Below are 26,646 nucleotides of genomic sequence, written 5' to 3' on the forward strand. Positions count from 1 at the left end.
CAGTCGTGTCTGGCTCTTTGCCACCCCATGAATCGCAGCACACCAGGCCTCCCTGTCCATCACCAACTACCGAAGTCTACCCAAACCCATGTCCATTGAGTCGGGGATGCCATCCAGCCATCTCATCCTTTGTTGTCCCCTTCTCCTCCTGCCCTCAATCTTTCCCAGCATCAGGGTCTTTTCCAATGAGTCAGCTCTTCGCATTAGGTGGCCAAAGTATTGGAGTTTCAGCTTCAGCATCAGTCCTTCCAATGAATATTCAGGACTGATTTCCTGTAGGATTGACTGGTTGGATCTCCTTGCAATCCAAGGGACTCTCAAGTCTTCTCCAACACCACAGTTCAAAAGCATCAATTCTTTTGTGCTCAGCTTTCTTTATAGTCCAAATCTCACATCCATACATGACTACTGGAAAAACCATAGCCTTGACTAGACGGACCTTTGTTGGCAAAGTAATGTCTCTGCTTTTTAATATGCTGTCTAGATTGGTCATAACTTTCCTTCCAAGGAGTAAGTGTCTTTTAATTTCATGGCTGCAATCACCATCTGCAGTGATTTTGGAGCCCCCCAAAATAAAGTCAGCCATTGTTTCCACTGTTTCACCATCTATTTGCCATGAAGTGATGGGACTGGATGCCATGATCTTAGTTTTCTGAATAAAAGCTGAGCACTGAATAACTGATGCTTTTGAACCATGGTGTTGGAGAAGACTCTTGAGAGTTCCTTGGACTTGAAGGAGATCAAACCAGTCAATCCTAAGGGAAATCAGTCCTGAATATTCATTGGAAGGACTGATGCTGAAGCTGAAACTCCAATATTGTGGCCACCTGATGGGAAGAGCTGACTCACTGGAAAAGACCCTGATGTTGGGAAATATTGAAGGCAGAAGGAGAAGGGGACGACAGAGAATGAGATGGTTGGATGGCATCACCGACTCTATGGACATGAGTTTGAGCAAGCTCCGGGAGTGGTGATGGACAGGGAAGCCTGGTGTGCTGCAGTTCATGGGGTCGCAAAAAGAGTGGGACTCGACTGACCGAACTGAACTGAACTGTGTGGTAAAGAACCTGCCTGCCCATACACAAGACCTAAGAGATGTGGGTTTGATCTCTGGGTTGGGAATATTCCCTGGAGAAGGAACTGGCAAACCCACTCCAATATTCTTGCCTGGAGAATCCCATGGACAGAGGAGCCTGGCCAGCTACAGTTCATAGGGTGGCAAAGAGTCAGCTGACAAGGGACTTGGCACACAGGCACATAGACAATTAACAATGTTTTGACAGTTTCAGGTGAACAGTGAAGGTACTCAGCCACACCTATACAGGTATTCTCCCCCAAGCTCTCCTCCCATCCAGGCTGCCACTTAACAGTGGGCAGTATCTTTGAGTCAAACAACAAAACGCAAATTTTAACATACAGGTTATCATATTAGTTGGGGAAGGAAATGGCAACCCACTCCAGTATTCTTGCCTGGAGAATCCCATGGACAGAGGAGCCTGGTGGGCTACAGTGCATGGGATCGCGAAGAGTCGGACACGAGTGAGCAAATAACACAATCATATTAGTTTACAAGGTCGCCTTGCTCTCACCATAATTTCCATCGTTTGCCCCACCCTCATCACCATAAAATTTCAGCATCTCCGGGTTAGCATTTTTAACAGTTGACCGGGAGAACAAGCTGCCTTCTACATAAAAATAAACATTTAAAACTTGTGATAAGAACGTAACTCCGAAGACCGTAAGTGGAAAAAAAAAAAAAAAAGAGCTGTTTGGGATGGCAAACTCTCCTTCAAGGCTACGCAGGAGGGAAGCCCCAGAGGCCGGTCAGGAGGATCTGCAGCCCCGGTGACCGTCCGGGCAGCCCGCGGCTGGGCGCACACTGCGCAGGCGCGAGCCCCGCGGCTCCCCCCGGGAGCGGGGCGGCCGCGACCGGAAGTTGCCTTTCGGTAGGCGGTCGCCGAGGGGGAAATGGAGAAGCGGGGGGTGGAGCCCGAGGAGGAAGGCGGCCGCGACGAAGAGGACGCGACTCGGGCCATGGAGCGGGCGGAGGCGGGAGCGCTCGGCGGCTGGCCGGGGGCGCTGAAGCCTGACGAGCTCGACGACCTGCCTTGGTGTAAATGAGCAGGCGGGGCGGGGCGACGAGGGCGGGCGCCCCGGGCGGCGGCGGCGGCAGCCGTTGGGGAGCGACCGTCCCCGCCCTGCCCGCGTCCCGGCGTCTTCCCTGCTCCGCCGAGAGAGCGGCTCTTCGCTGCTTGGTGTTCTGAGGCCAAGGTCCCCAAGAGGGACGGCTTCGCCCAGTATGGGAAGGCCGGGCGCGTCCAGTGGGGTAATGGAGGCTGCGCTCGTCTCCCCTCAAACAGCCCCGCGAAAGCGGAAGGGGCCTCGGGGGGCTCAGGGTTGCGGAAGCGGGAACCTTGTCGCCCGCTTGGCAGAGGTTGCGGCCCGGCCTCAGCCCGGAAGGGACCGCCCGGCTCGGAACCGAACCCGGCCGGCACGTCTGCAAGTGGCCACCTCTCTGCTGTCCCGCTTCCAGCCTTGGGGCCCAACCCCCGGGATTTGGGGCCAAGGCTCTCTCCTTCCCAGCCTCCCTGCCCTTCGTTTTTAAAAAGCTTTAAAAATTTTAAATACTTTCAGGTTTACAGGGACGTGCACACATAGCTTTTACCGACTTGAATGTCTTACGTCATCGTGATACATTTGTCAAAAGAAAGTAACACTGGGATAATAATTAATAGTCTTAACGGAAGGACAAGCTTTATTCGTGTTTTACCAGGGTTTTTTTTTTTTCCCATTTAATTTGTTTCTGTTCCAGACTCCAAACCAGGATACCACATGGCATTTAGCCTGCCTTGTTTTTAACTGCTGTTAATAGCTGAAATTTCATCTGTCTTATCCCTCTGCCCCTTCCATCAAGATGTGAACTACTTTTTCAAATCCAGGAAATATTTACTCAATCTTTAAATTTAGCAAGTATTTGTTGGTAGTCTAGGTATCTGGTATTCAGCATTGAACCAAACAATCTTGATCTCATGGGAGCTAAATATAGTCCCCTGGGACCCATAGATTCTGGCTTCTGCTTTGTATTTTCGATTATTTTTTTAAGGACATGCCACTTAGAATAGTTTTTTGTTGTTGTTTAGTCGCTAAGTCATGTCTGACTCTTTTGTGACTGCATGGAATGGACTGTAGCCCACCAGGCTCCTCTGTCCATGGAATTCTCCAGGCAAGAATACTGGAGCGGGTTGCCATTTCTTCCTCCAGGGGATCTTTCCCACCCGGGGTTTGCTCCCATGTCTCCTGCATTGGCAGGTTAAATCTTACAAGGAGCCAGCAGGGAAGGATAATTTTTAAGTTGGTTGGAAGATCAGTGTTTATAAACTTTTCAGCCCTTTCCAACTTACTTTAAATTTTCCTACAAACTTTAAAGTCCTAGGATTACCTCTTGCATCTTCCATTATTGATAAAAGGTTTTTTTCCCTTAAATTTATTACTATCCTGAGAAAAATACCATACACAAAGAAATAGTAAATAGGACTGAAGACTACTGTGGGTGGGGTTTCTCTCATATCCTTCTAAGTTTTAGATGCTTTGACACATGTAATAAATCCAGGAAAAAAAACTTGAAAAATCTCTCTATGTTCTTTCTTGGTTGCCATGTTTTAAGGGACTGGCAGTTGCTCAAAGATGATAAACAGCCTGAATGTATTTTTTTCATTTGGTCAAATATTGTGCCATAGTTCATGATGAGCTGGAACCAGCAGGAAGTTCTTCATGTAGAGTCATAGTACATGTGGATCTGGATTGCTTTTACGCACAAGTAGAAATGATCTCCAATCCAGAACTAAAGGACAAACCTTTAGGTAATTCTGGACTTTGATACTATTTTCACTGTATGATATGATTTGTTATTATGTTTATTCTGATTTATTAACCATATTAATGTTGGAAGGAGTTCTGTGATGCTTTATAGACAGTAATCTTTATTTCGCTACTGGATGTAGACTTTATGAGCCTCATTTACTAAACGGCAAATGTGACAGAAGTAGTATAATTAACTAAATAAACAGAAAGACCATAATAAACTTCTAGTCTTTTTCTCAATGTTTGAAATTTTACAACCATCTTATCCCAAGAACAACCTTTTAAAAAAATTTTAATAGACATTTACAACTCTTCTCCCACTTTTGAAATTAACTATTGAATTGTGTAACAAAATGGTTGGATTTTGTGGACAAAATAATTGGATTTTGAACAACCCAAAATATTAAGACATGCATAGTACAAGCTTTTCATGAAAACATAAGTATGTTTTAAAATAAAAGGCAAAGAGATTTTACATTGGGGAATTAGTATTATGTTGGCTTATTTTAATATTTTTATTTTACATTAGGAAAGTAAATTTCTAAAAATTTATTTTATGTGTGTAGTAAGGATATATCTTTTAGCAAAAGCATAAAGAGCTACTGGCTCACTTGCTGCTACCCCCTGGTGTCTACTTTAGTTTTGATAAATCCTAATTCAGCTCAGCCTAGTTTACTAAGGAACAGAGGATGATTGATGAGTATATTTTGGCTTGCCAAGTTCTAGTGTCTTTAAAATTTCCTAAAGATGTCAAGGAGTTAGGATTCGGGGACCTAAATTTTCTTCATTAGGCATTTCCAATTAGTAGCATTGTAAGATGTTGTGTAAGTAATGATTAGTAAAGAGGGATTGTATAATTAAAATGCCAGCTTCTCTGCTGGCTCAGTGGTAAAGAATCTCCCGCCTGCCTATTTGGGAGAAGTGGGTTTGATCTTTGGGTGAGGAAGATCCCTGGTGAAGGAAATGGCTACCACTCCAGTATTCTTGCCTGGGAAATCCCATGGACAGAGAAATCTGGTGGGCTACAGTCCACGGGGTCATAAAAGAGTTGGACAGGACTTAAGGACTAAACAGTATTTGCTTATACAAATGAAAGACTATGTTGTTTTCTCCTAGAAACCTTCGGCATAATATCCCTTATTTCCTGGTAATCATTCATGACTGCATTTTAATTTGTTTAGTTGGTAAGTCATGTCCGACTCTTTTGTGACCCCATGGACTGTAGCCTGCCAGCCTCCTCTGTCCATGGGATTCAACAGGGAAGAAGACTGGAGTGGGTTGCCTTCTTCAGGAGATCTTCCCAACCCAGGGATCGAACGCCAGTCTTGTGCATTGCAGGTGGATTCTTTACTGCTGAGCCACCATTAGCAAATATATGACTGCTTAACTTGGGCTGGTTACGCAATGGTGAGTCCATATAATCCTGCTTTAAAAGACTGATTTTTTAGTTAAGGAAGTGACTAATCTGATTTTTTTATATAGTTCACTGATGAATCATAATTTATTACTTTCGACCCTGTGATTCTGTTTTGAGGCATCATCTGACATATTAAAAATATGTGAAATATTTTTTTGCCTGTTTATAATACGAGAATTTTAGAAAAAAGCAAATAGTTTTAGCAATCATACGTCACTGGTAAATTAGAATTTTAAGCAGTGTGTAGATGATCATAATTTAATCTTTTTGATAAGGAGGGGGCTCATAATGCCACTTCACTGTCTAATCTTTTCTGTAGGTTACTGTGAAGAACAGTTCAGTCATTAGAACATTTACTGGGGGAGATTCCTAGTAACTGCTGTAGGTTGGCACTTGTAACAGAACATGGCTTTATATTAATTGGGAAGTTATTCAGAAGACAAGTTAGATTTTCTAGCAGTGCTGCTACTGCTGCTAAGTCGCGTCAGTCGTGTCCGACTCTGTGCGACCCCATAGACGGCAGCCCACCAGGCTCCCCCGTCCCTGAGATTCTCCAGGCAAGAGTACTGGAGTGGGTTGCCATTTCCTTCTCCAGTACATGAAAGTGAAAAGTGAAAGTGGAGTCGCTCAGTCGTGTCCGACTCAGTGACCCCATGGACTGCAGCCCGCCAGGCTCCTCCGTTCATGGGATTTTCCAGGCAAGAGTACTGGAGTGGGGTGCCATTGCCTTCTCCATTCTAGCAATGACTAGTAGTTCTAGCAGTGACTAGTAGTTAATTGTACTCAGTTACTTTCATCTACTTTAGTTTTGGTAAAACATGGCCTAGAGTTATATATAAAGTTACATAGAGTTAATTCAATATAATTTGGTATTTTATCATTTGAAAAAATCCTGGAAGGACTTTATTTGTATCTTTTTGCTGAAGACTTCATAGAATTGTTGATTTGTGGTGAAAGGGAAAGTGTTAGTTGCTCAGTCATATCTGATTCTGCGAATGGCACCCCACTCCAGTACTCCTGCCTGGAAAATCCCATGGACGGAGGAGCCTGGTAGGCTACAGTCCATGGGGTCGCTAAGAGTCGGACACGACTGAGCAACTTCACTTTCACTTTTCCCTTTCATGCACTGGAGAAAGAAATGGCAACCCACTCCAGTATTCTTGCCTGGAGAATCCTAGGGACGGCGGAGCCTGGTGAGCTGCCGTCTATGGGGTCGCACAGAGTCGGACACGACTGAAGCGACTTAGCATAGCATGGACTGTATAGCCTGCCAGGCTTCTCTGTCCATGGAATTCTCCAGGCAAGAATACTGGAGTGGGTAGCCATTCTTTTCTCCAGGAGATCTTCCCAACCCAGGGATCAAACTTGGGTCTCCCACATTGCAGGCAGATTCTATGCTGTCTGAGCCACCAGGGAAGCCCCTGATTTGTTAAATTGTACTTCATAGAACTTTGATGAATGGAGGCTATATTTTTTAACTATGATAGAGCTTTTTATTCTTATCAAAACATTGTATTGTAACTTACAATTATAATATGGAATAAGTAAATTTTAATTTTCAATTCTCAATTTTCTCATAAAATATTTGTTTTTTATAGGGGTTCAGCAGAAATATTTGGTGGTTACCTGCAACTATGAAGCTAGGAAACTTGGAGTTAAGAAACTTATGAGTGTCAGAGATGCAAAAGAAAAGTGTCCACAGCTAGTATTAGTTAATGGAGAAGACCTGACTCGTTACAGAGAGATGTCATACAAGGTTACAGGTACAGATTATGGGCAATGTACTTTCAGCATTAAATTTTATATAGGCTGCCTGTTAACTACATGATCTTTTAGTAAGTGTAAAGTGCATAAGTCAGTTTTATTTGGGGGCTTTCCCATTTAAAAAAAATTTATATGAGAATGACTTAATATGTCATGAGTAAATGGTGAAAGAACCATGTAGTTGGAAGGAATTGAACTCTGTCATGGCTGATGTTTACATAAATATGAGAAAATGTAAAAAAATTTTAAAGTGAGAAAATGGAGGAAGATAAACCAGAGAAAACCAGATACTTAAATTTAAATGCAAGCTTGAATGAACTATAAAGAAATATGCTGTACTCTAATGTACTAATGGTAGTTGAGAGAGACTTCTGTAATGTTTGATTAACATAATTAAAAAATTTGTCAGGAAGTATTAGCAAAGATAATGAGTATATTAGTTATTTTTTTAGACGTTATGTATGTATTAGATATTTCAGTCTGGATAAACTCCCCCTTACTAAGGTTTGGATTTGAATCTTGCTGTTTTAGTAAATTACAGGGAAAATGAAACCACATGTGTACTGGCATATGGCAAATAGATATAATTTTAAAATGTATAAGCATCAGCTTTTTACTTGTTTGCTATTATTTTTATTTGTTCTTTTGCTATTTGTAGCAGTTTTCAGCTGAAAGGGTTAAAGATACTATCCCAGAGCTCTTACAAATTAACAAGAGGAAACAAGCCTTAAGCAAAATGGACAAAGGATATGAATAGACAGTTGACAAAAAGCAAACTTGACAATGTGAAAAAAGAATGCTTAAATTAATTCTTACTAAAAATAAGAATGTGAGAAAAAGTAGAAACAAAGTATTACAGTCTTAAAAAAAGCCATCTAGAAGCATTTTTTGAAATTAAGGATGCATACTATGTTCTTTAACCCAATAATATAACTGCTAGGGATTGAGCAAATAGAAATGAAATGATAACATATATGTACAAAAATGTCTCGTAGCATGATTCGTAATTGCTAAAAATATGGAATGAAAACATGCTCATCAGGATGAAAATGGCTAAATAAAGACTTTTCTATGATGAACTATTATATAGCCATTAAAAATAACTCATTGGTATCATTTCGTTTGATTCATAGAAATATGCCTTGTTGAGTGGGTAAAAAGCAAGATGCAAAAATCTGTATCAGATTTTTCCATATGTGTAAAACAGTGACCCAAACACCTTCCCCCACATATGTGTATGTGTCTCTGTATGCATAGGAAGAGAAAGATGAGAGAGTATATACTATGCATTTAACCCTAACTTCTGGAGAGGCAGAGGTGGTGCTGAAACAGAGGGATGAGGGAAGAAGGGGTAGCCAGGCAAAAAAGACAAGACTGTACTCCCAAAATGCCACTTGTGTCTCTGTGCACAATTATATGTACATATCTGAATATTCAGAAGTTAATTTGTACTGTACATAAAAGAGATGATATAACGCATACAGTTGTACATCTTTGTTCTTGGTGATCTTTCACTTCATCCATATAACTCTTCTTCATTTTTTTTAATGCCTGCACAGTATTCTAGTATATTTTGTCCCAAACTTATTTAACCATTCCTTTACTGATTTGAAGACAGTATGTCTCATTTTATGCCTGTTGTCCCTATGTAATTATTAATAGCGTCTCCTTTCATTCAACAGCTATCTCATTTTGCATGATAAATTAATGTGGTTTCTCTTATAGTGAGGGGTTATTAGGCTCTTACCAACTTTTTGCTCTTAAAAATATCAATATGTGCTTCAGTAGACATTTTCTTATAGAAATTTTCACATACTTTCGTGAAGATATCCTTAAAGTAAGTTCCTAAAGGTTAACTGCTTGATCAAAGATAATTTGCATTATAAATTTTGAATACTGCTATATGCTATACTTCAGGTTTTCCTAGCACATTGCTAGTATGTATGAGAGTATTAGATATTCATAAAGATTTTGCCTGATAGTTGAAAAAAATAGTAAAACATTGTTTTGATTTGCATTTCTCTATGAGAAGTTTGAACATTTTTTGTGTGTATTTTTGGTCATTTATATACGTGTCTTGTCTTTTTTACTTTATTATATAATGTCAGACTAATCAGTCTAAATGATTTCTGTACCATTGCAACTCTTCACAGTGAAAATATCGTACTAGAAAATCAATGCATAAATTGCAGTTTTTACACTGATTCTTAATTTATAAATTAGTATCTTGAAAGAATTAAAAATGCACTAATAACAAGAAATAGTCTAAGCATGGTTTATATGTTGATAAAAAGTTATTTTGTTGATTTTTTTCATGGTGTTTTTGGAGTTGAAATAGGAGTGTAGCCTAATAGTCCTATACTGAATTTACCTCGGACCTATTTATGACGTATAACCTTATTGTTTACTTCATGCTTTGTTCTACAGTGTTCCATTTTTTTCTCGATTATTTTTTCTCTAATTATAAACTCCTCTCTTTGGCCTTGTGTACTCATAAGGTTTAATAAATGCATCTTGTTTATGAAATTGACACATTGACAGCAAAAAAGGTTAACTTCACAAATGGATAAGTGATTTATTTCTGTGACTAGTGATAGAACTAATGTAGTCAATCCATGCTCAGCAGTCCACCAGCTTTGTACATGATTCTGTATTTAACTTGCTTTTCTGCTTGCTACTTAAAATTTGTCCTTTATTTTTCTTATTGTAGTATTGTTTTGATAAACTATTTTATTTTTTACCTGTTACTGCTAGGCATCAGATATATACTTTTGGGAGAAAAAAAGCAGAAATTGGTGAGGGAAATTCAAAAGAATTCTTTTATATGGTCAGATACATTTCAGTTTTTCCCTCAGAGTAGATACATAGTTTTCTCTCGGTAGGTTGGAAGTGATTTTTGAAGGTTACTAGATGATACTGTTTCTTTATGAATTGTTTTATCCTGCTGTTATCAGTGTTAGCACCAAGAAGACAGAGCTTTCATATCATAGGACTTGAACAATGTTTGCGCTTTTATATAATAAGTGACTAGTAAGTTGTTTTCTGCCACCCAACTGGTGTCAGTAGATGATTCAGAGAGAAGTGAAAATTCTTCTTAATGGTTTCAAAGTTATTAGTTTTAATCCTAAAAATGAGACTTGATAGTCTTTTTGAACTTATTTCAAATCTTGGTTCAGTTCAATTCAGTAAACGTTTGACATAAGGACTAGGCATTGTGCTAGAGGCTGGACGTTCAAATACGTGTAAGTCACGATCCGTCTCTGTCCTTACGGAATGAGTTGGAAGGTGACTAATGAAAATATTGCATTGTGGTATATTTTGTATTAAGTAACTTTTCTTTTTGGCTTAGTATTAATTGGAAATTTAAATTTTATTTTGTTTTGCCTTTTTAAAATTCTAGTGAAAAATATAGCTTGAGTATATTATTACTTATCTTAACTTTTCTAAGCAGACTCTATGACCTACTGCTTCAAGATCATAATTAACTATATGCATTGATATTTAATGTACTACAGATAAATTGTTGGTATAAGAGATTGTGCTAAATATGTTGCTGTGAGTATCTGCCCAAGGAATGTTATTTTTGGACTTACTTTATTGGAAAATATTGGTTTTGTGCAGAATATGACAGAGAAAAAAAATCCCAGTTAACTGACTTTATTCAAGATATTGTGTAATTGTGAATGTACGTTAAACCTTTATTTTGTTATTTTTTAAGCATAAAAGAGTTAAATCTGTTCTAGTTATAACTTCAGTTACATCTGTGCTCCAATATTATTTTAATTTAGAGTTGTTGGAAGAATTTAGTCCAGCTGTTGAGAGACTTGGGTTTGATGAAAATTTTGTGGATCTAACAGAAGTGGTTGAGAAGAGACTAGAGCAGCTTCAAAGTGATGAACTCTCAGCCCTGACTGTGTCGGGTCATGTATACAATAATCAACGTAAGTGGGTTCTTATGCACTCTATTTAGTAACTTAAAATACCTACATTTCTTGATGTTCAATCAGTTCAGTGAGTTGACTGTGTCTTTCGAAAGTTTTATGACTTTTGTTGCCATAGTTCAGCCATCTGAGGTGATTAAACTTAGATACTGTAATTCCATATTAAACAGGCAGAAAATGGTATTTTGACGACATACAGCTCAGTGCTTTGTGCACTTTTCATTGCTCTGACACAGTCCTGTGTTAACCGTTTTGAAGTGTCATACCTCTTTAGGCCCTCCTTAAGTTACAGGAGTTGGCTTCTTGGAGTAATTTTTGGTTTTCCTAAAACCGTCTTAAGCAAGATTCCAGGTAGACTAGATTTGCCATTGTTGCCTCTTTTACTTGTTGGCTTCTCTTCTCCCAGGGCAACAAGACCCTCCCACGTTAGCCCTTGTGGGAGCTGATTCTGGCCTACCTACCATCCTTTGCACACTCATATTTAATCAGTTAAAATTCATCTCCTTCACTATTAAAGTGTCAGTGACTAATGATCTTTCCAGGGTAGCATTGTGTTTGAAAATAAGCTGCAGTCAGCTCCACTGAATATCTCCTTAGGCTGTCAAACAGCTAGTGACTGCTGTGACTTCCAGACCCTACCGCGTAGAAGGCAAGCTCCTGTGTTTCTGTGTGAGATTTGTCCTAACCTACTTGCTCCCGGGTCTCAGCCCCCCTGTGCTTCCTCTTACTCCTTTTTTCACGAGCTAGTGTGATCGATCTCCAGTCATTCTCCACCTCTCTGATACTAAAGAAGAAAGGAGGTGGAGCTACCGTTCTCTTTTGTAAGAAGAGATGAGGCTTTCACGTGTCCTTTGTGCCTGTGCCCTTTCGTCACCTACAAGGTCTGGGTAACAAGAAGGTTCCACGTGTGCTTCTGTATAATTTTTAAAGCAAACTTGGAGTCTGCTGGTTAGAACATATTATAGAGACCTAGGTTTTATGGCCTGCAAAGTCTAATTCTTCATAATTCTTTTCTCTTTCACATAAGATTTTGTTAAATTTTTTTTTAACTTGCAGAGAAGTTGACCGAGCAGTACAATGAGAACAGTCATTATGCCCTTCCTTATAGATACTCCTTTTGTATCATTTTACACATTTCTTTTATCTTACTGTTGATTGATCAGCTGATAGATCGTTGAGCATTTGAAAGTAAATTATAGACATCATGGCACTTCAGACGTCAAGACTCCTGAGGATCAGGACTGTCTTGTATAACTCTAGTGTCATTTTCACATCTAAGGAAATCTGTTTCTATATAGCAATTTCCCTATACTTTTAATAAAAGATGTCTTAAACTGTATACAAATCCAAAATTGTTTTTAGTAGCACATACCGCTAGTGTGAAAACTTTAAATTCAAATCTTTGAATCTGAAATGTTAGCCATATCATTAATGTAACGGTTTTACTTTTATGCTTACTTCCAAGTAAACATGAGTAAAAGTTCTGGTAGTGCCAGTAGGGATTTTTTATGAGAGATCAAATTTTTGTAGTCTGTTAATCATTCAGCACTCTCAGTATGTATTTGCTATCACAGGTCCTTGGAATTCACTTGTGATAGTTATTTTGCAGAATTGCTATGAAGAGCCAAAGAGATTAGTCAAGTGTGCAGCAGTGTGGTAGTATTGAGGGGTAGAGTTGGATATAGATTAAGGCCTTTATCTTTTAAAAACTCATTTGTTAACAAAACAACATTTTGGCGATGACTTTTAACAACATCGGCTGTTTTCTATAGCTGTAAACCCATGTGACAGGTTGCACATCAGACTCCTTGTTGGATCTCAGATTGCGGCCGAGATGCGGGAAGCCATGTACCATCAGCTGGGTCTCACCGGCTGTGCTGGAGTGGCGTCTAATAAATTATTGGCAAAATTAGTTTCTGGCGTCTTTAAACCAAATCAACAAACAGTCTTACTACCTGAAAGTTCTCAAGATCTCATTCATAGTTTGAACCACATAAAGGAAATGCCTGGTAAGACAAATATATTTGAAAGACATATATTGGTTTTACTGTATTTCTTTTAAGTTTAAAAATTACAGTTATGCATAATTAATTCTTATAGAGTCTGTGTACTTGGCTCTTGTGTGTGTTAGGAGCTCAGTCGTGTCCGACTCTTTGCAACCCTGTGGATTCCCCTCAGGCTCCTCTGTCTCTGGGATTCTCCAGGCAAGAACACTGAAGTGGGTTGCTATGCCCTCTTCCAGGGGATCTTCCCAACCCAGGGGTTGAACCTGTGACTCCTGCACTGCGGGCAGATTCTTTACCATCTGAGCCAGCAGGGAAGCATACTTGGCTCTTGGTGAAAACCAGAAGCCCCCAAAAAACCTGACGTTTTCTGGAGAGAATCTATATTAGGAATCTATATATATGAAAGTACTTTTCTAGTTTTACCTGCTTTTATATTGTTTGAATATGATCATGAAAGTTATAACCTGGAAATATATGGTCCTTTATTTTTAGTCCTTGGTTCATATGTTAATACTGTAAATAATGGAGTTGGTCTTCCACTATATTTTGGGCTTGTGCATAAAATATTAGGGCCACAAAGGACCTTTGAAAGCAGTTAGGCCCACTTTTTGTTTTAAGAATGAGAAACTGATTTTCTTGAGGGGTTCAATGACCTATTCATATCATTGGGCAAATTTGTATCTCTGAAGATCAAATGCTTACATTTTTATAGACTATCAGTAATGTATGTATTAAAATTCATTTCTGTGGCATTAAATTTTAAGTTTGGTCTCAAAAAATACCAATGGTATCCAAAATTATGGTATCAAAAGATGTGGCTGATATATTTATAATATTTTAATTAGCTAGTTTTAAAGAGAAAAGCTATTGTAACACTACATGCACCTCTTTTTGCTTTAGGTATTGGCTATAAAACGACCAAACGTCTGGAAGCGCTGGGTATCAGTAGTGTGCGTGATCTTCAGACCTTTTCTTCGAAAATATTAGAAAAGGAATTAGGAATTTCAGTTGCTCAGCGTATCCAGAAGCTCAGTTTTGGAGAGGATGACTCTCCTGTGACTCCCTCAAGACCACCTCAGGTATGTGAAGATGTTACTTAGTTTAATTGAGTACTGGTGGTCACATTATTTAAGATAAAGATTTCCAGTTTTACTACTGTATTCTTACTGTTCCAGTTTGCTTATTAGGTTAGTACGTGATTGTTTTCCTATGAGAAGGCTATTTATTATATTAAATTAATAAATATTCTTAAATTGAATCTAAGAATTAGTATTTAAATCTCAAGTTAGCCACTTTGACTACTGCTTAATTTTAATAGCCTATATTGTATATAGGAGGCAAAATAATTTGTAAAAATACTGTTTTCAGAGCAGTCTAATGATTAGGAAATGGAGAAAGTTTATAATCACCCAGGTAACAGTGATTAATTTTTTTTCCTGTGAGATAATAATATATATATATATATATTATCCCATTTAATCATCACCATAAACCTTTCATGTAGGTAGTATTAATGTTTGTTCATACCTTTTCCTCCCTCTCTTACTCCCTTTTCCTCCCGTAATTTTTTTTGAGATGAAGATACTGTATTTTAGAAAGGGTAAGTAACTTGCCCAAGGTTAAACTCAGATTCAAGTCCTAGGAGATTAAGAGTCTCACTGTAATCACACATTAAAGCTTGGCATTGGTACTGGAGCTTTGTAATTTTCTTGACACCCAGTGTACTTTCTAGTGGAGTACAACAATTTGCAGATAAAAAGATTTAATATAAAAGTGAACTAAATGGTTCAAACTAAGTGTAAGAGGTAAAGAAAGTGTTGAATGTTTATTTGACATATACACTGATAATTGGATATGCTTATTTGGGTTTATATTAATACTTATTTGTGCTTCTTTGGTAGTCCTTTAGTGAGGAAGATTCATTTAAAAAATGTTCATCAGAAGTTGAAGCTAAAACTAAGATTGAAGAACTACTTGCTAGTCTTTTGAACAGGTGATTTTTCCATTTTGCCATATCATCTTACAGATTCTGTGTACGGTACATGGAAATACTATATATTTACTATATATATACTATGTATAGTATATATATACTTGATGTTCTTTCTTGGAATTTACAGATTAACTGGAGACTAAACATGTAAAGATCATCTATCTCTGAACCTCTTCACACTGTAAAGTATTACAAAGGTAGTAACACATGTTCTTAACTAAATTTAATTCATCTGCTTCCACTGGTCTTAATATTAGTAACATTGTAGTTTACTGTGGATCTTAAGCTGCTGATTATTACCTAAGGGAGTTTTGTGCATATCTCTGGAATCACTACATTACAAATTTGTGATGATTGAGGATAGCAAATTGATGGAGAAAGCATAAGAACCCTTTTATCTCCTGTCCCTTAGAGTATAGAGTCAGAGGAAGGAATGACTTAATGGGACTGTGTGAGGAGTGAGGGTGATTATGTGTATGCTCAGTAACTGGCCTTTAAGTACATGAAGAGTGTCAGTTGGAATTATGAGTATACAAATAGCATTGCATAAACTAAACTTAAGGCCAGTGCCTGGAGAAAGGATTAAACAATGTATGATTTTATACCTCTTACATACCTATAGTATTAATAATCATATGCTCGACAACAGTCACACATACGCAGTTACTTTTTTTTGCCAGCTAGATGTCATTATATACCTCAGTCACTGAAATAAGAAGCCACTGTATAGAAGAGGACATGTCAAGCAGAGATAAGGAGACATGGTTAATAGTATTTCATAGGTTTAGGGTATCTAGACTCATTTATGGGTTGATTCTTCAAATAAGGGAACCTATAAAATGTATAATTCTTGTGGTTTCTCTTTGTCCAGAACTGTTTCCAGTGGCTAGGCATTTCATAGTAGTCTTATTTAGCTGAAGCAAAGCAGATGACCCAGTTTCACCAGGATACTCGAAGGCTCGGCCTGAGTCATATCCCTGAAGCTGCGTCATACAGTCAGCCAGCTGCGTGCAGCAAATGATGAGTTGCATGGCCTTGCTCAAGACAAGAGAACTGCAATGCATGTGGCAGCAAAGTTGAAGGAAATTTCACTTTATCAGTTTTCTGAGAGTTAGTCATCCAAAAACCATTTATTTTAGTCACAGAGCCCATCCTAACATCATTACAGAAGCACACTTACTTAAAGCTGTTAGACCCCTGACACCCCATTTTGAGAAATCAAAGAAATGGGAGGAAAGGAAGTAATACTCTTCTATGGAGTATTGAGAAATAGATATATGATGGCAAAGGAGCATCAGAAAACGAAATGTCTATTGCTTAGAGCATAACCCTTTTTTTGTATGTCTTAATTAGTTACAGGAGCCAAATCACACTTTGAATTGCATATTAACTTAACAGAATAAGTTTAACTGGAAGATGTTTAAACTAGTAACAAGTTTATAGGAACCAGTTGAGACATTTTATTAATAAAACATCAGTCAAGAAATTTTGTGATTAAGCAATAAGAAAAAAAGTGCTTACTACAAAAATCTAAATATTCTAATTCAAAATCAATTTGATTATGCTTAATACTATTTGTATTTTATGTTTGTGATCTTTTAGTGCATTGACATATAGAAAGGTAGATGTTATTCTTTGATGACATTTATTTCCTGTTAGTGATTAGATTTTCTACTTTTTAAGCGAATTTTCCATGGCATTAAAACTTTTGTTTGCAACACTAAAACCAAGATCATTTGGATGGATCACTTTTTAAGATTTGTGGACGATTGCTTACTTTCCTAAATATAAATATATAATTGATCTTTCACATTATTGCTCTAATATGCCATATAACGGTGATATTACTGATTCCCTTGGATATATTTGAGAAGTGCTTTTTGACAGAAATAATGTCATTAAATATTTGTTTTCTTTTTGTAGTCTGACTTTTTAATGTGTAAAAAATTTGTCATTTTTCATATATTTGCTTCTGTCAGGAAATGATTCTCAGTTTCTTAAATTTAATGCTGATTTTAATGTTACTTTTAGTTATGATTTGGATTTGGATAATAAAATGGCTTGTTATAATTGTATCTTATTTCTGCTTTTTTCCTGGTAGCACTCATTCTGTGTGAGGCCTGAGAGCCTTACATTTAAAATTTCAAGATAAATTAAAATTTAATATTAATTATTATTATTTGTCAGAGAAGGCAATGGCACCCCACTCCAGTACTCTTGCCTGGAAAATCCCATGGATGGAGGAGCCTAGTAGGCTGCAGTCCATGGGGTCGCGAAGAGTCAGACAGGACTGAGCGACTTCACTTTCACTTTCACTTTCATGCATTGGAGAAGGAAATGGCAACCCACTCCAGTGTTCTTGCCTGGAGAATCCCAGGGACGGCGGAGCCTGGTGGGCTGCCGTCTATGGGGTCACACAGAGTCGGACACAACTGAAGCGACTTAGCAGCAGCAGCATTATTATTTATTATAATCATTATAAATAATTATATATTATATATTGTATATTTTATATATAATATATATTATATATAATATATAACATATATAACTGCACATTATAATATATAATATATATAATATAAAATATATGATATATATGATATAATATAAAATATATATATTATATAGTCTTGATATTTTAATTTATCATATTTATGTTATATAATATACATATATTAATATATATTACAGTATATAATTATAATATATATAATTGTATATTGTATATAATATATATAAATTATATTATTATATAATATATGTGGAATATAATTTTTATATATTATATATCATGTGATTATATGATATAATTATGTTATGTAATATTTATATTTATATGTATATTATATATGATACATATTATAATATATATATAATTATACAATATATATATTACTATGTTATATATTATATTTTATTATATATATTTATAACATTTATAATATAATATTTAATATTGTAAAACTTATATATCATATATTATATATACACTATATATAATATATATTATACACTATAATATATATTATAATGTTATGTATTATATACACTTATATCAAATATATTGTATATATTATAATAAATATAATAATTATTATTATTTTAAAATTTCATAATAAATTATGAAGACTTTATGCAGTTTCCATGAGCTATTCAGGGACCTTTATTGCCTACTGCCTGATTATCAACTATATTTATAATTGTTACAGTTACTCATTCTGGCACTTTTAAATAAATGAGGGATAGTTGATCATCAAAAAAAAAAAAAACTCTTTCTGATTCCTTGTTCCTTCCTTGTCCTTGTTTTTAGAGTCGGCCAAGACGGAAGGAAGCCGCATACGATGCGGTTAGTCATCCGTCGGTGCTTGTCTGAGAAGCGCTGTAGCCGTGAGAGTCGTCAGTGCCCAGTTCCATCCCACATAATTCAGAAGTTAGGGGCAGGTAATGGGTTACTTTCTGATCATTTAATTGGCAGGTTGAATTCTTAAAAAAACAAACTTTGAGTTAGAAATATCCAAAAATGGGTAATCCTCACATGGAGTTAGGGAGCTATTAAGTACTTTTTTTCTATAAGAAATTTCCATTAGAAAACTTTTGTTGTTTCAATAAATATTAAAAGTAAATACCCTGTTGAGAACGCTTCCCAACTCCAAAGAAAACAAAACTATGATAATTAATTATATGGTGTGAGATAATTTATGAGCGTTTAGATTATTTCCATTTTTTGGCTGTTCTAAAAAATGGGGCTGTGAACATTTGGGTGCAAGTCATCAGGCAGATATATGCTTTTGTTCATCTTGGGTAGATTACAAAGAATTGAATTTCTGGGTTGTATGGTAGTTGAACTCTAAGAAACAGCCAGATTTTTTTCCAAAGTGAGTATAACAAGGTAGATATTCAGCAACAGAGTATAGAGGATTTCAGTTTTTTCATATTCTCATTTATGTTTTAATACTATCATTTTCTTTACTCATTCTCATGACTATGTAGTGGTCTTTCATTGTTTTTTCTTCTTTTATGGATATTACTTTTGATATATCTAAAAATTCTTTGCCTAACTCAAAGATTATAAATATTTCCTATGCTTTTTTTTCAGAAATTTTATACTTTAAGATTTATATTTAAATCTACTTTGAATTAATTTTTATGTGTTGTGTAAAGTAAGAGTGTTAATTTATTCTTTTGCATGTGAGTATCCACTTCTTCCATAGAATTTGTTAACAGACTGTTCTTTCCCCATTTAATTGCCATGGCATCTTTGTCAAAAACTAACTGACCATAAATGTAAGGGTTTCTTTTTTGCCTTTCTTATCCCATTGATCTGTATGTTTATCCTTATTCCAATTCCACCCTGTCTTGATACTTTGTTGTCTAAGTTTTGAAATTAGGTAGTGTAAGTTCTCTAGCTTTGTTCTTTTATAAAGTTGATTTGCCTATTCATGGTCCTCGGCTTTGTTTGTGGAAAGATTTTTTTTTAAGGAATTTTATTTCTTTGTTTGTTATGAGTTTATTCTGATTTTCTATTCATTTTGAGTCGGTTTTGGTAATTTGTATCTTCTCAGAATGTATGCATTTCATCCAGGTTGTCTAACTTTTATCATGAATTGTTAATATTCCCTTGTAATTCTTCTCATTTTTATAGGGTCTACAGTAATATCCTCTCTTTCATTCTTGATTTTGATAATTTGTTTTTTTTCCTTTGTTATTCCAGTAAGGTTTATCAGTTTTGTTCATCTTTTCAAAGATTCAACTTTTGCTGTCATTAATTTCTCAGTTTTCTATTTTGTATTTCATTTATTTCTACTCTGTTATTTCCTTCTTTCTGCTTGCTTTAGGTTTAATATGCCTTTTCCTCCTTGGTTCTTAAGATGGCAGCTTACTTTATTTTATACTTACCTCTTTTCTAATAATTCAGGTTTAAAGTTACATATTTCCTTTTAAGCAGTGCTTTAGCTGTATTCCATAAGTTGTGTTGTGTTTCTTACTCATTAAGCTCAGAATAGTTTCTAATATCTGTTGTGATTTCCTCCTTGACCCCTAAACTTATTTATAAATTGGCTGTTTAATTTATGTTTCAAATAACCTTTTGTTGTTGATTTCCAATTTGATCGCTTCTCGGCCTTTTGGCTAAGATTAAGTGATTTCCAATTTGACTTTATGTTGACCAGAGAAGATACTTTGAGTAATTTCAATCCTCTTATATTTATCGAGCCTTCTTTTGTTGCCTTGCTTATGGTCTGTCCTGGAGCATGTTCCAGTATTTGCATTTGAAAAGAAGAGTTGAGCAACACTGTCATGCCATTCTACTGAACTAAAATTTGTGGTCTCTTCCTCTAAAATAGCATTTTTTGAATGATAATTTGTCTGAATATGTAATTTTTGATTAGTTTTTTTGCATACTTTGAGTATGGTATTCCATTGCTTTGTGTTCCATTATTTTTGATGAAGAGGCAGCTGTTAATAGTTTAATCAGGAGAGATTCCTGTTACTAGTTTCAATCAAGAGAGCATAACCACACAGAAATTTGAAAAGTGAAGGTTTCAAAAATTGCTCAACTATCATAGGGAGTAACTATAAAGATATAAAGATACCCTTAAGAGGTACCCTGGGGCTAAGGACAAGTAGCCAAGGAAGAGTGGACTTGGAAAGAGAGTCTTCCTCCCCTCCAAGAGAAGATGTGGTTGCGGAACTCTGGATGTTGGAAAAATCCTTTGAGTTACCTGGCCCAGAGCTGCTCCGTAGTTACTGGGCCAAGAGAAACCACCCCCTGGTCTCCAGAGGAGCTGCGGCTGACTGGTGGGCACACAGGAGGCCTCGGGACAATGAGAGTTTGCTCCCTGGCAGGGCAGCGCGTGAGCTGGGGTACGCAGGTGTCCGTGTTGGGAGGGCTTCTATTGACAGTCCTCCAGGATGTGGGCAAGCTGAGATCAATAGGTGTTGATACTGAAGGAATCTTCATTTTTCACCAAGTACAAAGGTGGAGGGTATGGTGCCTGCATAGGAAGAGCTGGAGGAAACAACCCGTATAGGCAAGTCACGCCTATTAGGTGGGTGTGTGGAAGGAGTCCAGGCACCGGCCTGCTGTGTGCAGTGTTTGAGTTGGTGGTGCCATGGGAACACGGTCACTAGGCTTGCCTGGAGCTGGGGATGCTGAGGGACTGAGCCTTCCACACACACGTGGTGTGGCAGAGCACTCGTACATGTTTCCACACGTATGTACTGCACACAGACCATGTTACAGAAGCAAGAAGAAGTAAGTAACAGTATACTGGAACAGGAAGAGAACCCCGCTTTCTAATTTAATGATCCTCCAGTTCTCTCTACTGACAAAACTTAAGAATTATATTTAATGTAAAAAAAATTTCAGAGTCTACCCCATTATCACAGCAGGTACTAAGTGAGATTTGGAGTTGAGAGGCAGTAAGCTGTTACCAGGCGTGGTCGTATTCTCCTTTGTGTGATGAGTCACTTACCTCTCTTTTTTAGCAGTTTGACTCGATATGTATTAGTCCCTCAGTCGTGTCTGACTCTTCGTGACTCCATGGACTGAGTCTGCCAGACTTCCCTGTCCATGAAATTCTCTAGGCAAGAATACTGGACAGAGTAGCCATTCGTTTCTGCAGAGTTTTTTGTGTTTATCTTACTTGGGATTTATTGAGGTTCTTGATTCTGTAGACTAAATTTTTAAATGAAATTTGGGAAGTTTGGGACTCTTATTTCTTCAAATATTCTTTCCTTTTTCTTTCTCTTCCTTCTGGGACTCTCATTGCACATATGCTTGATATTGTCCTATAGGTGTGTTAGCCGCAGGAGACGGGTTCGATCCTTGGGTTGGGAAGATACCTGGAAGAGGGCGTGAAAACCCACTCTAGTATTCTTGCCTGGGAAATCCCATGGACAAAAGAGCCTGGTGGGCTACAGTCCATGGTGTTGTAAAGAGTGGGACACGACTAAAGTGACTTAGTGTGCATGCATGCACGCTGATAGTCCAGAAGTTAAGAATCTACCTGCCAATGCAGGGGACATGGGCTCGATCCTTAGTCTGGGAGGATCCCACATGTCATGAGGCCACTAAGCCCATGCACCCCAACTCCTGAGTACCCTAGAGCTGGCGCTTTGCAACAAGAGAAGCCATAGCAGTGAGAACCCCAGACACCCTCACTCAAGAGTAGCCCCTGCTTACTACAACTAGGGGAAGCCCAAGTGCAGCATTGAAGACCCAGTGCACCCGAAAATTTGAAAATGAAATTAAAAAAAAATCATGAGAAAAATAATAGCAACTTTGAAGTCTTTGCTAAATCATACTTAAAGTCAGTTTCTGTTGACTGGTGTTTCCCCCTGAGTATGAATCACACTGCTTTTTTTTTGTATGTATTGCAATATTTTGTTGACGATTGGACATTTTAGATAATCTAAAACTGTCAATTTGGACTTTTTCCCCTGTGGGCGCTTTTTTCCTTTTCTTTGTTTGTAACTTGTCTGGACTTAAGCTGCAAAATCTACCTCTCCTGTGATGTGTTGCCCTGATTTCTCTGCTTAGGTTCTTTTTGAAATAAAAACATTTATTTTGGCTTCCTAGGAGGTTACCCTGTTGTCTGCATAGTTTGGTAGTTAGACAATAATTGGTCAAAAGTTTGCTCAAATACAACAGGCTGGAAGGCTTTCCTCCATAAAGGGAGATGTGCTTGGGTTGGAGGGACTTTAGAAATGTAGGCTCTTTTCAGGACTGCCTCGGCTTTTGTCTTCTGCTCCTCCCTCTTGCATCTCCCTGGTCTGCTTGTTGCCATTCTAGGCAGAGACACGCGGAGAGCTTAGGCCTTCTCTGCTCTCAGTCAGCTGTGGTTCTCTCATTTCCAGATCACCTGGTTAAATGTTATGTCTGATCCACTAATCATTCACTCATCCCAACCACAGTTGCAGTCCCGGGCTCAAGAGCTATGTGATTTTATTTGTTTCCTACCAAGTTTGCTCATTTTTCTGGCATCATTGCTGGTTGTGGGCTCTTGCCCTCTTCCTCAAATCAGGTCAGTCTTTGCTGGCAGCAAACAGCTAGCCTCATCCTGGTGAAACTACTATCCCAACCGCCCTCTGTGAGTGGGGGATACAAATGACTCCAACCAAGAAGGTTGCTGTCCCCACTTTCTTACCTAAGTTCTAGCAGTTTTTCATCAGTCAGTGCTTCTCAGTTTGTTCACCTCTGGTTCATTCCAGAATTTCAAAATGATTATTTTTAACCGTTTTCTTCAGTTTGAATTTTATGCGGAGATTTTCCAACCTCCACATTCTCCCACAACTAAAAGTTCAATATTTCAAATCCTCTGGAAAGTTCAACTCATTTGGCAGTTGGTGTTAATGTTGAGATGTCCCAGTTCAGTATATAATGTCAAGGTGTTCCAGTGATATCTATTTAGGATTTTAATTTCTTAATCTAGGCAATATAAATTAGATTGAGCTCTCAACATTAATTTGTGACATAGTATGTTTAGATATTGTCTTCTTACACATTTTATTTAGGAAATTATGATGTGATGACCCCAATGGTTGATATCCTTATGAAACTTTTTCGAAGTATGGTGAATGTGAAGATGCCATTTCATCTTACCCTATTAAGTGTGTGCTTCTGCAACCTTAAATCCCTAAATACTGCTAAGAAAGGGACTATTGATTATTATTTAACACCTTCATTATCAACAACTTCACACGCTGGAAAGCGCAGTTTTGTAAGTACACTGTTACTGGATTTGTATAGTTAAATTACAAATATAAATTTGTGTTTAACTGATATAATTTAGAGATATTTTGGGGATGAGATTTGAATGACTTATATATATTAATAGTATCTTTCGTTTTGTGGTTACTAGCCTCAAGTATATTGTACTGTGGTCTAAAAATAAAACATAAGCATCACTGGATAAAACAGAAAACCTTGATAGAGGTACTCTGTTTCGGAATTGTTAAAACATTTTTTACCAGTATATAGGAATATGATGGTGAGCGCATATGAAAATATTTTCAAATACTAGAAATCGAATCTGTTATCAATTTGTACATAAGCTACCAGCAGCTCCCCCACACCAATGTCTTTGTTCAAGTATTTAAATTTTCTTGGTTTTGAAATTATATTGAATTCTGGTAGCAATATTGATAGAGTATTAATGCTCACTTTATAATTGTAGAAATTAAGAGTATGGTAATAGAGAGGCAAAGGTCAGTCATAATTTCAAATGATTAAAGAAAATGCTATATAGATGGCCATTCTATAAACTTTTGTTTACCAAATGTGGGATGCTTTAAAAAATAATCTTTTACTAAATTATTTGTGCTTACAATTAACTCTTATTTAAATGTTTTTATTATTTTCTTTATTTTTATTGTTAGTATAATTTTAGTAATATTTCAATTACATTTAAGCTTATAATGAGAACAGAATAGTGTTATGGAAATACTGAATTAGTACCCTCTTCAAAGTACTTTTTTTCAGTGACCCTTTTTATTAACTGAAATTTTAAAAGATGTTTACTTTTTAAAATTAGTCTGTAGAATGAGGATTAAAGGTCTTTAATTCACAGTAGTATTAGAGGGGTAAACATAAGTGAAAGTACCTTGTTCATGTCTGGCACACAATAGGTGCTCAATAAATGCAGTGGCCCAAATCTCTTCTGCTTTTACTTTTTTTGAAATAACTATTGTGTTGATGTTTCTTGAATTATATTTGACTATCTATACACTTTTTATGGTACTTAAAACTAGAGGGAAAATTATGCACATTAAAATGGAAGGTGTTTAAAAATTTTTTTTTCAGGTACATATAAAAGAGTGTTACATCTTATAATGACAGTAGATTTTTTCCATAGAAGTATTTTTTTTCTTTCTGTTAAATGTTACACTTCAAAATAGAGAATTTTAGAAAACCAGTCCTTGATCCTATCTGTGCACATACATATGTTTTAGATTGAGTCATTGGTGAGTCATCATTTGTATAGGCCACCATTCTCTTATTCGCACAACTAGAAGTTTGAATACATGATTGTTAAGGTCCTTTCCAGGTCTCCAGATACATACCTACCTTCTGGCTCAGTGCTGTTTAGGAAGGAAGCCCTCTTCCTGGAATAGTGAGCAAAGGTCCACACAGCAGTGTGACTAATTGTGGTGGATTAATCATTTCTAGTTGTTTGGAACGACCAGAAGGACTGAAGTTATGGAGTAGGATAGAAGCATATTGGTCCCATAATAGCTACAGTTATACTTCAGCAGCATGAATATTTAAAAGATATCAGATACCTAAATTACTCTGTTATCCTTACGTTCTAGAAAATGAAAAACTCTCATATGGAGGATTTTTCTAAAGACAAGGAAACAAATCGGGATTTTCTACCAACTGGAAGGATTGAAAGTACAAGAACTGGGGAGTCTCCACCAGATCCCACAAATTCTTCTAAAGAAAAAGACAGTAATGAATTTCCCCTCTCCTCACTTCCTGAGGATATTGACCAAGAAGTCTTTAAGCAGCTTCCTGTAGATATTCAAGAAGAAATCCTTTCTGGAAAATCTCGAGAAAAAGTTCCAGGAAAAGGAAGTTTGAGTTGTCCATTACATGCTTCTCGAGGAGTATTGTCTTTCTTTTCTACGAAACAAAAGCAGGATAGTTCCTTAAATCCAAAAGATCATGTACCCAATAGCAAACAGGTCTCCTCTCTATCTCCCTGTGAACCAGGAACATCAGGTAGCAGTTCCTCTTCTGTGTCTAGCCAAAAGGATTATTCACATTATTTAGACAGTAGCTTAAAAGATGAACGAATGAGTCAAGGACCTAAAGAATCTCAAGGATTCCACGTTTCAAATACAAACCTTGCTGTATCTGTTTTCCATTCATTTCCAAATTTGCAGAGTGAGCAACTTTTCTCCAAAAACCGCACCACAGACAGCCATAAGCAACCAGTGGCAACAGTCTCTTGTCATGAAGGACTTAAAGAAAAGAGAGAGCAAGAGTCTCCCAGTGAGAAAATTACTTTTCCTTCTGACATTGATCCTGAAGTTTTCTATGAACTGCCGGAAGAGGTACAAAAAGAACTGTTGGCTGATTGGAAGAGAACGGAATCAGATTTCCACACTGTACATAAATGAGCATGCTCCAAAAAAGGGGAAGACCGTTGTTCTCAGATTAGCAGTTTATTAAGCTCTTCTGAATTAAACACTAATACTTTCAATAATGTAGAAACGTAATATGAAATGTTCCAGATAAAGCAAACATAGTTATGGGAAGAAATTCTGGCACAAAGCATAAAAATATAACAGAAATAATGTAAAATATTACCTTCGTCTCATTCCTAACATGTTTTATATTGCTTTTCAATAAAAAGAATATCATGATTACCATTAGTACATTTTCCATACATCATGGAAACATTGGGAGGAAGATATATGTGACTGTGAATAAAAAATAGAGTAGCCAAATCATTGCCATTCTAGAGCAAAGAACAGGGCTTTTTCCTATGAAGTACAGAGTTGCTCGAGAAATTCACCTCTTTAGGAAATAGCCATAAAGAAATTCTGTAGTCAGCTAAGCTGCTAAAAATGTATAGGTCTTGGTACTATGTACCATTTGACAAGTTGATTTTTAAAAAAATGCCAAAGCAGTGTGTGTTCAATTAATACTCCTTG

At 37.0% G+C, this 26,646-nt stretch overlaps 1 protein-coding gene across 9 annotated transcripts; it reads left to right on the top strand.

Annotated features, from left to right (window-relative positions):
- Nucleotides 1-1,938: 1,938 nt before the first annotated feature.
- On the top strand, nucleotides 1,939-26,364 carry POLI (DNA polymerase iota). Of its 9 annotated transcripts, none has more exons than XM_081562149.1 (10): nucleotides 1,939-2,113; nucleotides 3,738-3,860; nucleotides 6,877-7,041; nucleotides 10,831-10,983; nucleotides 12,756-12,992; nucleotides 13,890-14,068; nucleotides 14,891-14,982; nucleotides 18,296-18,426; nucleotides 23,500-23,705; nucleotides 25,297-26,364. In XM_081562149.1, the coding sequence occupies exons 1-10, from the start codon at nucleotides 1,969-1,971 to the stop codon at nucleotides 26,107-26,109; spliced, it is 2,244 nt and encodes a 747-aa protein (XP_081418275.1). In that variant the 5' UTR covers nucleotides 1,939-1,968; the 3' UTR covers nucleotides 26,110-26,364. The 9 variants fall into 9 exon arrangements, with proteins under 9 accessions (XP_081418275.1, XP_081418276.1, XP_081418280.1 ...); XM_081562150.1 differs by having other exon boundaries at nucleotides 1,939-2,065; XM_081562157.1 differs by having other exon boundaries at nucleotides 1,993-2,326; nucleotides 10,831-10,987.
- The last annotated feature ends 282 nt before the right edge of the window (nucleotides 26,365-26,646 follow it).

This window comes from Giraffa tippelskirchi, chromosome 14, assembly GCF_054371585.1.
Source record: "Giraffa tippelskirchi isolate mGirTip1 chromosome 14, T2T-mGirTip1v1.2.pri, whole genome shotgun sequence".
Classification (NCBI taxonomy): Eukaryota; Metazoa; Chordata; class Mammalia; order Artiodactyla; family Giraffidae; genus Giraffa; species Giraffa tippelskirchi.